We start from the raw sequence: 16,575 nt of genomic DNA on the forward strand, positions 1-16,575 counted from the left end.
GTGGCCTCAGCTTGGCCCAGGCGACCATGGTTTGCAGAAATCATGAAGTTGGCAGTGGGCAGGCCATGGACCCTCCCTCTCCGGCCAGATCTGCTCTCACAGGGTCCAATCTACCATCCTGCTTTACGCAGTCTGAATTTGACGGTCTGGCTGCTGAGACCCACATTCTGAGAGACCGTGACCTTTCGGGGCCAGTCCTTTCTACTCTGGTCAATGCCAGAAAGCCGGCCTCCAGGCGTATCTATTACAATATCTGGAGGACATATGTTTCCTGGTGTGAATTCAGGAGATGGCATCCTAGAAAGTATGTCATTAACAGAATCTTGGCCTTTCTCCAGTCAGGCCTAGAAATGAATTTGGCAATAAGCACCATCAAGGTGCAGATTTCGGCCCTGTCGGTATTTTTTCAAAAACCTCTTGCATCACACTCCCTAGTGCGGGCTTTTATCCAGGGGGCTATGCGGATAAAACCGCCAGTTAAACCTCTGGTATGTCCATGGGATCTGAATTTGGTTCTCTCGGCCTTACAGGGCCAACCATTTGAACCTTTGCATCTGGCTTCTTTAGCTCTCTTGACTAAAAAGCTGGTCTTCTTAGTAGCCATATCCACGGCTAGAAGAGTATCAGAATTGGCAGCTCTTTCCAGTAAAGAGCCGTATTTAATTATCCACAAGGACCGGGTGGTTATGCGTCCCAGCGGGTCCTTTCTACCTAAGGTGGTTTCGGGTTTCCATCTGAATCAGGATATAATCCTACCATCCTTTTTTCCGAATCCTCAGTCCATAGAGGAAGAGTCTTTACACACTTTAGATGTGGTTAGAGCAATCAGTCTTTATCTTCAAGCAACTGCTCAGATAAGGAAAACTGACTGTTTATTTATTCTGCCGGAAGGCCCTAGAAGGGGTCAGGCAGCGTCAAAGTCCACTCTCTCAAGGTGGATCAGACAAGTTATTTCACAGGCCTATAGCTTAAAGGGGAAGATTCCTCCTTTTCAGGTGAAAGCGCACTCTACTAGGGCTGTCAGTGCCTCTTGGGCAGTGCATCACCAGGCCTCCCTGGCTCAGATCTGTAAGGCTGCGACTTGGTCATCAGTCCACACATTCACCAGATTCTATCAGGTGGATGTCAGAGGGCAAGAGGATATCGCCTTTGGGCGCAGTGTACTGCAGGCTGCAGTTTAGGTCCTCAGGTCCCTGGCGGTCTATTTTTATGATCTGTGTCTCCCTCCCCTCAACCTGAGCATTGCTATGGGACATCCCACTATGTAATGAAGCTCCTGTGTCCCGTGATGTATGATCAAGAAAATTGGATTTTTATATACAGCTTACCTGTAAAATCCTTTTCTTGAGAGTACATCACGGGACACAGGGCTCCCGCCCCTCTTGGGTTTTACGTGGTTTCTTATTGCTTTGCTACAAAACTGAGGTGCCTCCCAGATGGGAGGGGTTATATAGGGGAGGAATTCTCTTTAATTAGGGTCAACCAGTGTCCAATCACCAGAGGTGCCTATATAACCCACTATGTAATGAAGCTCCTGTGTCCCGTGATGTACTCTCAAGAAAAGGATTTTACAGATAAGCTGTATATAAAAATCCCATTATTACTACAATACCCTCATAAGATATGCTGCTGGTCTTTCATTGTTCGGTCATAGAATGAAGTTGGCCTTACAATCAATTTTTCTCAAAATAGTTTCTTGCTGCATTTTTCTGCTTCCTTGTAACATCCTCCATGAGCTCCCAAACCTCTTATTTTTGTCTCTCACTTCTGATTGTTTGGAAGGAGCAATGCAAGCTAGTTGTGGTAATGTTCTCTACTCTATGCACACTACAAATCCCACCAGTTTATATATCATAGTTCATTTTGGGAGCAGGCAAGTGAGGATGACTACATTCCTACATACAGCAGGACCAAGGAGAATGAATGTAGCCATCCTATAATAGGAAGTGGAATGAAGACTGACAGCAATATAAAGTACATTTCTAAGTTAAGAATAAATTAATAGTGATACAACCGATTGGGCACATATATGGCAGGGGAGTAAATCGGCCTCACCCAATATTGTAGTTTTGAAGACCATCTACAAAGTGCTCACTAGATGGTATCTGGTCCCTGCCAGGATTGCCAACCCCCCCCCCCCCCCCAATATTCCCCACATTGCTTTCGAGGCTGTGCCGCACCTGCCACAGATGTACACATTTGGTGGGAATGGCCCACAGTGCAAGCATTCTGGACCAAAGTATTCAAGATCCTCTCTACCCTATTCGAGACACCATTACCACCTGACCCCACAATAGCTCTCCTGAACAATAAACCCTTGGCTGTAACCCACCGTCAATTCAAACTCCTTCTGTTTATCCCCAATGCAGCCAAGCAGACCATTGCTAAAGCCTGGAAAACCCCTTCTCTATGAATATTAATAATTAGGGATGAGCCGAACACCCCCGGTTCAGTTTGCAGAAGAACATGCGAACAGGCAAAAAATTAGTTTGAACACGCGAACACCGTTAAAGTCTATGGGACATGAACATGAAAAATCAAAAGTGCTAATTTTAAAGGCTTATATGCAAGTTATTGTCATATAAAGTGTTTGGGGACCTGGGTCCTGCCCCAGGGGACATTTATCAATGCAAAAAAAGTTTTAAAAATGTCAGTTTTTTTCTGGAGCAGTGATTTTAATAATGCTTAAATGAAACAATAAAAGTGAAATATTCCTTTAAATTTCATACCTGGAGGGTGTCTATAGTATGCCAGTAAAGTGGCGCATGTTTCCTGTGTTTAGAACAGTCCGAGAGCAAAATGATATTTCTAAAAGAAAAAAAGTAATTTAAAAGTACTCGTGGCTATAATGAATTGTCGGTTCCAGCAATACACAGAAAAATCATTGAAAAAATGGCATGGGATTCCCCCACAGTCCATTACCAGACCCTTTGGGTCTAGTATGAATATTATGGGGAACCCCGAACCAAAATTGAAAAAAAATTGCATGGGGTCCCCTCAAATTCCATACCAGTCCCTTAAGGTCTGGTATGGATTTTAAGGGGAACCCCGCGCCAAAAAAAAAAATGGATAGGGTCCCCCCAAAAATCCATACCAGACCCTTATCTGAGCACACAACCTGGCAGGCCGCAGGAAAAGAGGGGGGATGAGAGAGCGCCCCCCATCCTAAACCGTACCAGGCTACATGCCCTCAACATGGGGACAGTGCTTTGGGGTAGCCAAAGCCCCGTGTCCCCATGTTGATGGGGACAAGGCCCTCATCCCCACAACCCTTGTCTGGTGGTTGTGGGGGCCTGCGGTTGGGGGGCTTATCGGAATCTGGAAGCCCCCTTTAACAAGGGGACCCTCAGATCCCAGCCTCCCCCATTGTGAAATGGTGACGGGATACAAATGTACCCCTTACCATTTTCACACTTTTTTTGTGAAATAGTAGGAGTACATTTGTACCCCGTTACCATTTCACACGGGGGGGAGGCCGGGATGTGAGGGTCCCTTTGTTAAAGGGGGCTTCCAGATTCCGATAAGCCCCTGCCAGCATACCCCCACAACCACTGGGCAAGAGTTGTGAGGATGAGGCCCTTGTCCCTATCAACATGGGGACACGGTGCTTTGGCTACCTCAAAGCACCCTCCCCATGTTGAAGGCATGTGGCCTAGTATGGTTCAGGAGGGGGCACCCCCCTCTTTTCCTGCAGCCTGCCAAGTTGCCTGCTCAGATAAGGGTCTGGTATGGATTTTTGGGGGGACCCCCACGCCATTGTTTTAAAATTTTGGTACAGGGTTCCCCTTAATATTCATACCAGACCCAAAGGGTCTGGTAATGGACTATGGGGGAATCCCATGGCAATTTTTTCAATTACTTTTATGTGTATTGCCGGAACCGAAAATTCATTATAGCCGCGGGTAGTTTTAAATTACTTTTTTTCCTTTAGAAATTTCATTTTTCTCTCAGACTGTTCTAAATGCGGGAAACATGCGTCACTTTACAGGCATGCTATAGACACTTCCCAGGTATGAAATTTAAAGGAATATTTCACTTTTATTGTTTCACTTTAAGCATTATTAAAATCACTGCTCCTGAAAAAAACTGCTGTTTTTAAAACTTTTTTTTGCATTAATACATGTTCCCTGGGGCAGAACCCAGGTCACCCAAACACTTTTTATGACAATACCATACATATAAACCTTTATAATTAGCACTTTTGATTTCTCCCAACTTTTAAAGAGTGTTCCGCGGCTTTCAAATTTGCCGCAAACACCCCAAATTGTTCGCTATTCGGTGAACAGGCGAACACCCGATGTTTGTGTTGAACTTACGTTCGAATCGAACATCGGGCTTGTCCCTATTAGTGATGAAGCACAGAATCACTCAAGCAATGGCCCACGTCATGATTTAGGCAGCCCTTCTGGACAAAGTTTCTGCTTAGGAAAAACTATGGAGACCTTGGATTGCTCACTTCCTGCCCCCTAACGTTGATGACTAACTCCAATTGCAATGACCTACAGATTACATAGGAAATACAGACCCTGATCCTCTCTAGGGACCCCTATTCCTTTTGACCTCCCCCTCCTCTCCTTTCCCCTTCCTTACCCCACCTTCCTTAGTTCCTTCTGTCCTCAACCCCCCGTCTCTCCCTCCCTCCAAACCATTTAACTACTTACCGGTATCTTGGCTAGGATAACAAATAGGTTTAATTCTCCTCTACCCCCTCCCTTTTTCTTATGTCTACCTTTACAGCCTAGTTTTCATTAAATTATGAGGGGTTTACCCTTTTTACCAAATGCATTACATAGCACTACTTGACTGACACTATCACCTTTAGGTCTTTAATCAAGTTATGTTATTCTGTTCAGCTAACATGTTTTCTAAATTTTCCTGATGTGACTCTTTTCTTTGTCATATGTATTGCAATGTACATTGAAATATGCTTAATAAAACATTTGAACAAAACCACGTTTGAATTGTCTTGTTCAGGAAGGTTAGAAAAAAAGAATAACGTAATAGATTGTTCTTTAAGCTAGAGTTTAGTGTCACTTTAACTGCATCATAGTCTTCAAGGAGATCCTAGGACCTAGACACATATGTTTTCTAGCAAAAGGGTCTGGTTTATGAGCCTGAAGTACTAAAGCTAGGCTCTCCTCAGGGTGAATAAATGAATAAAATTAACAGTTTTGCATTATTTGTGTTAAAGCTGCAAGCTACTCTTGCAATGGGTTAATATTAAAGTGATTGTTAATGATCACCTTGTAAAACAACCCATTCAATTCAAAATAGAGATGAAATGCAAAACATTTTTGTATAGTTATATATTTTTTGATATATAAATACCTTCCTCCCATTTGTATTAGTTATCACAATAAGCAGCACACTGAGCTTCCCAGTGTTTGGGTGTGTGTGTGTGTGTGGGGGGGCATGTCAGGACATGTCTGATCATTGGAGGAGAGCAAACTGAGAAAGTTCCCAGCATAGCAAGGGAACTGACCACGATGTGCTTACCTGCTTTGTGTGGTCAGTGTTTAATAGGAAAGTAAGTGGACTAGGAGGAACACCAGGGATTTCACACAAATGAAGCAATACAAAGAAAATTGGATACTTTCTTATACATGTACATGGTACAGCAGGCACATATCAGGAATATGAAGTGTTGGGGTAACAAACACTTTAAGTGTTTTTTTTCCTAGTGTACCATTAAAAATCTGTCTTACTTTACTTACTTTATCCCTCACTCCAGCAGGCTTCCTCCTACCCATGCACCTAAACCTTGCTGCCTCTCCTTGGCTACAAAGTTCAACTTTAATTAATCACCTTTTCAATGCTGACTGGCCTCCATGACATTCTCAAAAAAATTATTTCCCTTCCGTTGGAAAATTGCTTTCTCTTGAATTACAGTCTTAACAATATTAATTTCATCTTATTCAGAATAAATGGTTAATTCATCTTGGAAAGAATACAGAAATTCCTCTTCATAAGTGTCATTGAATACACATTTGTCACTCCTCTTCTAAATTTGCCATATCCTTGTGCAATGTTTCCCTTTGTCTTGCTATTATTTAGTGTATTTACACATAAACATACATTTCCTGATATCATATGATGTACTACTTACTATAGACGACATCTGTAGCAACTCTCTACTTTGATGAGCCATGGGGTAATACGTAATTTTGCAACATGAAATCTTAAAATTGTCACGCTACTCAAATTCTAATATGCAAGAATAAAACAAATAAGGTGTGACTTGAGCCTGAATAAGGTAGCAACATCCCCTAGAATTACTATAATAAGGGAATAGTGCCATGTGTTTATGGGACTTTTGAGGCACCACCAATCAAAGGTTATGGTTCTTTTCATATAAATATTTTTTTTATTATAACAAAAGTTGAACTATAAAAAAATCACTGGCTGACTAGGCACTAATAGAAAATATTCTGATAGATATATTCAATATAGTACAGACAGGTACAAATACTTCATTGCCCAACTGCTTTATCTATGGAAACGTCACTATTGTTCGTGTTGACTAGTTGGATATTGAAGTATTTGTACCTGCCTGTTCTATGATGCATATATCAGAGACAATAATGAAAGTATTTTTTTTTTCTGTTAGTACTTATTTATTTATCTATTTTTGAGAAATCACTTTGAAATGTATTTCCTGGAACCCAGGCAGGACCCAAGTATCAATCTCCTGTGTTCCCCACTGAGCTCAGTGGATCTTCCCAATGACATCCAAGTCCCTACTGTAGTGACATGAGGTTGGCAGGAAAAGCAGTGGCCTCTATTCTGGGCACACATACTCTTGTTCCAGGCTACTCTGTCATCCTCTTTATAACATTATTAATTTCCATCTTCTTCCAAGTCCTACATTTCATTAGCAATGGTCATTGTATGCCTCATACCAGAGCATCATTTAGCACTGTTCTGGATGCCAAGAGGCATAGTTCCAGATACCCACTACATTTGAAAATCTATGTTTGGAATTGAATCCTCTAAGCTCCTGTACACACGGTCGGACATTCTGCCAACCAAATCCGTTGGATTTTGTCCGTCGGATTTTGCCCGTCGGATCTTGTCCGAAACTGTTGCATACACACGGTCGGACTACGTTGTTGAAAAATCCGATCATTCAGAACGTGATGACGTAATTTCGTTACGATGGGACTAGTAGCCAATAGCTTTGATGTAGGAATTTGATCTGAGCATGCGTGGCACTTGGTCCGATCAAAATTCTCTACACATGATCGGAGTATGTCCGATCAAACCAGTTGGTCGGAAAATATTTCCAACATGTTGGAAAATTGGGTCCGACGGAGATTCGGACGGAATCAGTCCGATGCATACCACACACAGTCAGATTATCCAACGACACGGTCCGATAAGACGCATTCCGACGGATTCTCCGACTGTGTGTACAAGGCTTTAGACAGTCTTCCTTAGCCAGGATTCCTCCAGATGTTAAAAAGGAAAAAAAACCTTTGCACCAAAGAAATAATAAAATTTTATAAAATAGTGATAATAAATCAGTGAAAAAAAATGATTGGTATAAAAATGATCTCCAGATGTTGCTAGGGGTTCCATGTGCAATGAACAACATCGGTATCTCAGATGAGCAACACCAATGATCTTTTTTGCTACCTTTAAAGAGGAATTATTCCTATTGACCCAAAATGTAAGACACATTCTTCCATTTAAACATTACACTAAGGTACCATAAGCTGTTGATATAGTAATTATTAGCAGGGGTTTCCTGAGACCAGAAAGTAATTTCAAGGGATCCTGAAAAAGGTTGACAAAGGCTGCTTTAAGATATTCTCTCCCTGGCAATCAGGACTGTTGCTGCTTTATAGAGAGTGTAAAGGTCCAGGCCTCCAGTGGTCTCACATGTTTCCTGCACAGTCCTCGAATCAACAGTACTCAAGCTCCATGAGCAGAATTGTTATTTGCTTTTTTTTTTGTTTTGCTTTTTATTGAGCAAGTTACCATAACACCATTATCCCGTAGTTTTTAAGATCAAAGATACAAATATGTTGGTGTCCCTTGTCAATTTTACATTGTATTTTTTTTAAATGTAACTGTCTTTTCCCAAACTGTCATTTGAAGTAAAACACATAGCCAAGTATTATTCTCCATATTTTTTTTTTATTGTGCGTTAAAAAATAAAACAAATAACATTAGACATGCTATCTGCCAATAGAACTTAACAAAACAGTGCATTCTATGCATCCAAAAATATTACAAATCAAATCATTATTATTCAACCAAAAAATAAAATAGCCTCATGCATGTGTTTTGCTTCTTAATATAGGTGGTAAACAATGCCAAGAGGCGGTGAAAGCAGGGATCCATAATTCTGAAAATTATCTGGATTATTCTCCTGGAGCTCCTACAGCAAAGGCATATGACATAATTGGTCATGATTAATAAAGCAACCAATTTTTGGTCCAAGAACTCCTCCTCCTTCTCCTGTTCCTGGACTGGACTTGAGTCAAAGCAATGGCCAAAAATGCTAGGGAGTGTTTTTCAAAGTGAATTCTCATCAAAATAAAGAATGTAGACATGGATGGAGAAGGAAAATGGATGGATGCTTTAAATAATAAAAATGAATTAAATAGCATGGTTGGTTTGTGTTGCCCAGATGCAGTGTAGTTTCACTTTTATATGCTGCCAAGTGCAGGATCTGTAATACGACATTTTACTTTCGTCTTCCTATATGTACAGCTGGGTCAGGTGACCATAAATCATCCATACAGATATTAAACCAATTTTTTAAACTGTGTTCTTGGCTTCATTCGGACCCCCATGTCTAATTAAACATTAGTAAATGCAATTCCTTTGATTTCATATTATGGAGATGATCAGGACTGCTACCTTTGTATAGTCAGGAACTCCTAAACTAAGAGTAAATTGTATTTTCCATAAACTTGTAATGCATATCTGGGCATGTTGTGGGCTGGTGGTAGCTCAATGTTCTTCTTCATTCATAAATAAATGAAAAAAAAAATGTTTCCAATCTGTGCCAATAAAAAAATACCTGTTCGTTAATTAACCTTAGCAACTTGGTATAAACAAATGTAAACCCGTCTGCTTTATGTGGGGTAGGACTTCTCTTTAACCAGTTCCTAACTGGCGCACAAAAAAAGTAAAAAAGAATGCATTTTTTTCGAAATTGTTGCTCTTTTTTTGTTTATAGCACAAAACATAAAAACCGCAGGGGTGATCAAATACCCCCAAAAGAAAGCTCTATTTGTGGGGAAAAAAAGGACATCAATTTTGTTTGGGAGCCACGTCACACAACCACGCAATTGTCAGTTAAAGCGATGCAGTGCCGAATCGCAAAAAGTGGTCTGGTCTTAACCTCCCTGGCGGTAATCCCGAGTCTGGCTCGGGTTGTGAATTTACTAGCAGGAGCGGTAACCCCGAGCCAGACTCGGGATCGCTTCGCTGGATGCAGGGGAGGACACAGGGAGACTTACTTACCTTGGCCCCTGGATCCAGCGATGTCCGTCGCGCTGTGTGATCGAGCTGTCCTCCGCTCGATTCACAGTGCCGAATGCCGCCGAGCTCCGTTCCCTGCGACGTTACAGCGCACGGGAGCGGAGAACGGCGGCAAATTCAAAAAAGTAAAAAGACACAAAACACACACAGCACTGTAATCTTACAGATTACAGTGCTGTATTAAAAAATGACACACCCCTTTGTCCCTAGTGGTCTGTGCAATGCCCTGCATGCACTTTTATATTATAAATACTGTTTTTTATGCCTGGAATTTGGAGATTATCCATAGCAACCAAAAACGTGTCCCTTTTTTTTTGTGTTTTAGGATTTGATTACATTATTGAATGATTTTTATTATTCTTTATTATATTATAAACTTTATCATACCCGGGATGTCTGCTAGACTCTGGTTTGAAGAGATTTAAGAGCGTTATTCCTAAGAATTACAGGACTACAAAATAAAAGCCAGATTTCCATGCAAAATAATTGTACCTCTTTCAGCACCTAATTCCAGACTGAATCATACCGCCAGGGAGGTTAAGCCAGCAAAATGGTCCGGTCTGAAAGTGGTTAACCTTAGTCAAGCAATGAAGACAGTCTTTTATAAACACTAGCATCAATTAATCCTAAAACTCTTTTACAACGTGAAAAAAAATGGAAAATATATTGTGTCACTAATGTGCCGACACCTCTCCATTACACAGTCAGTCTATTAATATTTCCACTATTGGAAAGTCAGAAAAATAATAATACATAAAGAATATGTTCTCAAATAAAGATATGAGTGCATATTTACCTAATATGTGTACATATATAAACAGGGATATGGCCGTATATATTTTGTGGTAGTGATACTTTGCTTTGCGATAAAACAAGCAAATGATAAGGCCTGTTATATGCCCAGAGTGTTTCCCACCCCCTAGATTCAGAAGTACTTTATTGGCATTGGAGTAGTGAATGTGATGTTTAAAAGGCGGTGAAGAAACATTGTTTTACAATGTATAATGCTCTCTCTGGTTTTTCAGCTACTAATTTGAAACTACATGAGGCTAATGGCTTTGTTGTTAGCATAACTATCAAAGTTTTAAGCAGTATTTATCACTAAGTATCCCAAAATAAAACATTCTAGATTTTATATATTACATTTTAGAAATGTTAGTATGATTAAATTCTTTAGCATTATGAATTTTTTTTTAATTTATTAATGCATCATTTGTGTAGGTATTCAAAAAACTTCTGCTGGGAAACACTAAACTAAACTAAACATATGCCAAATAATACCCAGACTTTAATGGGACCATGGGTTTCATAGTATGATATGGCATGTTCATTAAAGGGAGTTTTACAAATATTTGTCCCTCAGATACCCTCTGTTTTGATAACTGAATCCCACCTTGCTCACTAGGAGACAATGGCATTCACTGTATGTGATTTGTTTTGGTTGAAGCAAGTGCTATGTGGTCTACTTTCTGCTTATATAAAGCATCCAATGTGACCAAAATGACTGCAGTCCCTTCCCTTCTTACAGTAGTACTGACCAGCCAGATTCCTACATTGACCTACTTTACCACTACACTAACCTACCTGATTCCTATATTGGCCAATACACTGACCTCTACACTGACCTATCTGACCCCTACCCTGACCACTACACTGACCCATATACTGACCTACCAGATTCCTAAACTGATCAGTACCCTACCTGATTCCTACACTGTCCACTACGCTGACCTACCTGTTCTCTACCTGACCTGCCTGATTCCAGCACTGACCAACCTGATTCCTACACCGACCACTACACTGACCTACCTGATTCCTACACTGACCACTACACTGACCTACCTGATTCCTACACTGACCACTATACTGACCTCTACACTAACCTACCTGATTCCTACAACTGACCACTACACCAACCTACCTGATTCTTACTCTGAGCACTACACTAACCTACCTGATTCTTATACTGACCACTACACTAACCTTTACACCGATCTACATGATTCCTAGACTGACCACTACACTTACCTACCTGTCCACTGCACTGACCTACCTGATTCCCATGCTGAACACTACAGTGACCAACCTGATTCCTATATTGACCAGTACATTGACCTACCTGTCCACTACACTGACTTACTTGACCACTACACATTGTCCTCTACATTGACCATTACACTGTCCACTACACTAAACTGTTCACTACAATACCCACTACACCGTCCACTACACTACACTGTTCACTAGAATACCCACTATACTAAACTGTCCACTACAATACACTGATCACTACAATACCGACTACACTAAACTGACCACTACACTGCCTACTATACACTACACTACACTGACCACTACAAAACCCACTACACTACACTGACCACTACAATACCCACTACATTATAAACTACACTATCCATTACAATACCCACTACACTACAATGACCACTACAATACCCACTACATTAAACTGTCTACTACAATACCCACTACACTACACTGATTACTACCATACCCACTACACTTCACTGACCACTGGAAGCCTATGGGCATGGAGGGGTTAACATCCAGAAGGTTCGCTGGCGGAGCATAGAAGGGCACCATTGACCATGCTGGGGAGGATGGAAACCTGGTCTGGAGGTGTACACTAGCAACCGATGGCTGCGGGCTATGGGCAGAGACACAGCCATGTCCAGAAGATGGTGGTACCTGGGGATGAGGGGCCAGCCTAGGCCAAGCTGGGGGTCCAAGGGGTCTGCCAAACGTGTCTCCACTTATCTATAGAAAGAGGGGAGCCCAGGACCAGGGTAGTCAAGCTGAGCCGAAGGTGTCCAGGATGTTACAACAAAGTCACCGCTGACCCGGAGGTGGAAGAGGAAAGCCGCACATGAGGAGGGTTATCAAGCATGTATCCCCCAACTATACCAGGCTACATGCCCTCTACATGGGGGAGGATATATTTCCTGGAGGGCCTCTGGCAATGCACCTTGCCCTCTATGGGCCTCTTCCCCACATCCCTAGCCCAGTGGATGTGGGTGATTACGGAGGGACTTCTTATAGGTATCTGGAAGTCATCTTTAAAATAAGAAGCCCCAGATGTCTCCCCCCTCCTCCCCCACTTGAATCTGTAAGGGGTACATAGTATCCCTGGTCCCTTTTTCACAAAAAAAAGGAGGGGGATAAAAACACACACACTAGTCCTTTATAAAAATATTGTAAAATCAACAAAATGTCCTACAGAGAAGATCTTTACATAGAATCATTTAAAATCATCTAGAACCCACCCACAATGCTCCCATTCCTGCCAGACACACCGCACCTGACAGCTCCCAGGTTGTTGATGACCATAGTTGGTTACTTATGTCACCCAGCCTACCTGCAGGCTTGGTTAATATATGATGGCATTGCTCTAGTGATACTGCCATGAAACCAAACGTTTGGTGAGGATAAACAGGCCATATCTGTCCATTTATTTTTCCCATTCAGCGAACATTGAACAGTTAGAATTGAGGTCAAACCTGCCATTGATCTGTACCTGAAGCTCGGTCTTTCCTATGGCTAAGAATGCAACACAGTCAGAGAGTATGGGAAGTTATCAGTTCACTAGATTTCTGACATAATCTACAGATATTTATTGCACTTATCAAATAGATATAAGAAAACAATTAGTGGTATATTTAATAAACCAAAGAGTTCAAATAAGAGACAATAATTTTAAAGATTTGCATTCATCATGTTTACTGAAACCAATTACATTTCTTTCTGCATTATGTATAAATCTTAGTGGTTTAAGCATCAGAAAAAATTAAGCTGAGGTCATCAAGGATTGCAAAATTGAGTTTCCTGTGAAGTGCAAGCTTCATTGTAATATATTCACTGGACCTGATTTTGGATCATTAGAGGAGATTTACTAAAACTGAAGTGAGTAAAAAATGGTGCAGCACTGCGTAGAAACCAGCTTCTAGGTTGTATTGTCAAAGCTCAACTGAATAATCTGAAGTTAGAAGCTATTTGACTACCATGCACAGATGCACCAAATTCTGTGTGCTCCACTTTTAGTTGATCTCCGCCATAATGTCAAACATTTGACTAGAAGTATGAATGCCTGTTCATACTCTTTATATTACATATAGCTCTGTATTACATATTTCTATAGCCTATCATTTTTATTTGACCAAAGAACATTTGGTAAATTTGTTAAAATGTACATATAATTGATTCAAGCTAAAATGACACGAGGTAAACCATATGCAAACAATGCCTAAAACTTAAGAGTAATAATTGTGCCACCTGTTTTACAGTATGTATTCTTTGTAACAAAGTACATACAAGTTTACTTTGCTTCCTAAAATGAAATGTGTATATAATTGTCCTTTGTATGTATAGCTAGTAGTAGTTGTGTTCAACTGTACTTGTGTGTCAAAATACTTTGTAGCTTATCCAAGGCACTTCTTTAGTTCCTATGAGTGTCAGTGGTGTATTTAATTTTTAAGTGTTTCAGAATCAAACAACATATAAAGATGCAACCCAATTACAAATGACAAATACATAAAATATATATTTTATCTGCAACATACTATGCATTATGCTGGCTGCTTTAAATTACTTTAACCCATAATATTATGCATAGAAAATATAGAACTGAGTAATCACAGAAATTCAGAACACCAAACCAAGATACCAAACAGAAAAATACTCTTTATCCTAAAAAACACTGAATTGAAAAGCAGGGGTAATAATCAAAAAAAGTTATGAAACCACCATAGAAAAGACAATGTGAAAGTAAATATAATTAAAGAGATTATTAGAGATTGTCACTCAATCCAGTAAGCTTTTACGAGTCAAAAAAGGTTTAATGGTCTAATGATCCTCCGTATTTCACCTTCTGAATAGAAACAGAAAAATATTGATCACATTTTTCTTTTCTTTTTTGTAAATAAAACATATACATTTTTTAGATTGAATACAATGGTATTAATAAGTTTGAAACATAGCAGCATGGTGAGCATGAATTGACTGGAAAGAATCTATAATATTTATCTGTTGCTACAGGCTGCAAATTCTCAAAGAAAGTTGAAGTGTAAGTATGCATAGGTATAGTCAGAGTGTACAGTCCACACATTGTTCTAGCATCCTCCCTTACACCTGCAATTAGAGGAAAGACCAGCAACTCCTCCCAAGTTTACCTGTGTGGAGCAATACTGGCATTGTTCCAAGGTACCTTAAGAAGTGTATATAAAGATCACCACAGGTCTGTCCAACCTTGTTCCCTACCAACCCTCTTCTCTGCTGTCTCAGCTACTTAGAAGATGGGGACCTCCAATAGGATCCCGTTGTGGATCCTTCTAGTCACCTTAGCCCCGCTGAATGGTAGGTATCCTCACACACTCTTCTATGACTTTTCCATAGAGAAATCTATTAAGAATTTTATATTAATTATTTAAAGCTTTATTTAAAAAATGCATACTTTTATTTTAAAGAAAATGATTACTATTACACTAAAATAGTTATATTAGAAAGAAATGCCTGCTATGTGTGACTTCTTAAATCCAGTGTACTTATGGAAATTTACCAATGTTCACAAACATGCCAAAACTGTTTACTGGATGCAATAACTTTAGTTTCTCTTTGATACTTATGTACCATTAAAATGCATTGCTTCTACATTAGAATTAGAAGAAAAAGCTATCTACTTAAAATAATTATAGACTCTTGGAGGGGAGGGGATTTACTAAAACTGGAGAGCACAGAATCTGGTGCAGCTGTGCACAGAAACCAATCAGCTTACAGGTTATATTGTCAAAGCTTAATTGAACAAACTGAAGTTAGAAGCCGATTGGCTACCATGCACAGCTGAACCAGATTCTGAGTGTTCCAGCCTTAGTAAATCTCCCTCTTAATTATTTTTCTTTGGATGCTTATTCTGTCAGTGCTGATATAACACTGATATATAACTTTTACAGTGTATTACAAACAATTTTGTGTTGTACAGCATTGTTAAGGTTATTAGCTGTCTTTATTGGTACAGAAGGTATGATAACATTTTAGTATAATTATATCTGAATCTGTGTGAGTGTGTATGTGTGTGCATAAGCCTGAGTGTTATAAAACCTTAAGGAATGTATTTACCTTTGCCCAATTCTTTGTATTTACTATTGTCAGAGCAGGTTTATTGGTATAGTGTAGATAAGCATGTAAAAAGGATTATGTAATACAGTCATAGTAATCACTTTATTCATACTAACAAACAATACAGTACAATACAATTAGAGTATGCATTAAAATATTTAATATCCAGTGAACGACTGTTAGCAGTCCTTCTTAATCTTCTATAAAATAGACAAAATTGGTGTACTGATTCCTTTACAATAAAGTACATGGATAAAAACAGAATACAGAACAATTGTTAGACAATGCATTTGTATTGTTACTGTTCAAACAGAGAGGATGCTGAGTACACAATATACACACAGCGGAGAACAGATACAGAACATAATCTGTCCTTTAAAGGAAAGGGGGAATCCACCTTGGTTTCAATGATCCATTTTATTTTTTGCAGTTGAATTTGCACTAATAAATGGAGATACAATGTATAAAAAGATAGGCTATTATAGGGAATATGTCAGTACAGAATTATGGCATTCCAGTGCCACTCCCTTTTAAATGCATGGAATTATTCAGTAAGGTAGTACAGAGTGCCCTGGTGATGTGTGGGGTGCCATAACCCATAGCAATGAATCTGAAATGATCTTTCACATATCTCACTTCAGTAAATTAAAATCGGAATCATTGGCATGGCATGGCTGTTTCCCTGTGTCTGTTCTCTGTGCTGCCTTATTATGTAGAGATCTAGGGAACAGTAGTATTTCAGATATAGAGGGACTGTGGTGAGCTATCTTTTTATTTTATTTCCGGCTATCTGTAATGGCAGGATCTCACTGCCATAATTCTTGTTTCTTTTTGCTCAGACCTTGGAATTTTGGGTGATTCTTTTCCCACTGAGGTATTAGCACTTTTTCTTCTGTTGTATTCATGAAAATTGCTAAATACCAGCAGTATGATCATAGCCCCCTTTGTAAT

At 39.8% G+C, this 16,575-nt stretch overlaps 1 protein-coding gene across 7 annotated transcripts in view; it reads left to right on the forward strand.

Moving 5' to 3' along the window:
- Positions 1–14,698: 14,698 nt before the first annotated feature.
- The window catches only part of LOC143935861 (mucin-5B-like), a 63,634-nt gene continuing 61,757 nt past the window's right edge, over positions 14,699–16,575 (forward strand). For all 7 annotated transcript variants that reach the window (XM_077460002.1, XM_077460018.1, XM_077460037.1 and 4 more), the window contains exon 1: positions 14,699–14,865. In XM_077460002.1, the coding sequence (XP_077316128.1) occupies positions 14,805–14,865 (61 nt within the window). In that variant the 5' untranslated portion in view covers positions 14,699–14,804. The remainder of the gene's footprint in view (positions 14,866–16,575) is intronic.

This window comes from Lithobates pipiens, unplaced genomic scaffold (assembly GCF_037356315.1).
Source record: "Lithobates pipiens isolate NorthernLeopardFrog02 unplaced genomic scaffold, aLitPip1_a1.2 Scaffold_10, whole genome shotgun sequence".
Classification (NCBI taxonomy): Eukaryota; Metazoa; Chordata; class Amphibia; order Anura; family Ranidae; genus Lithobates; species Lithobates pipiens.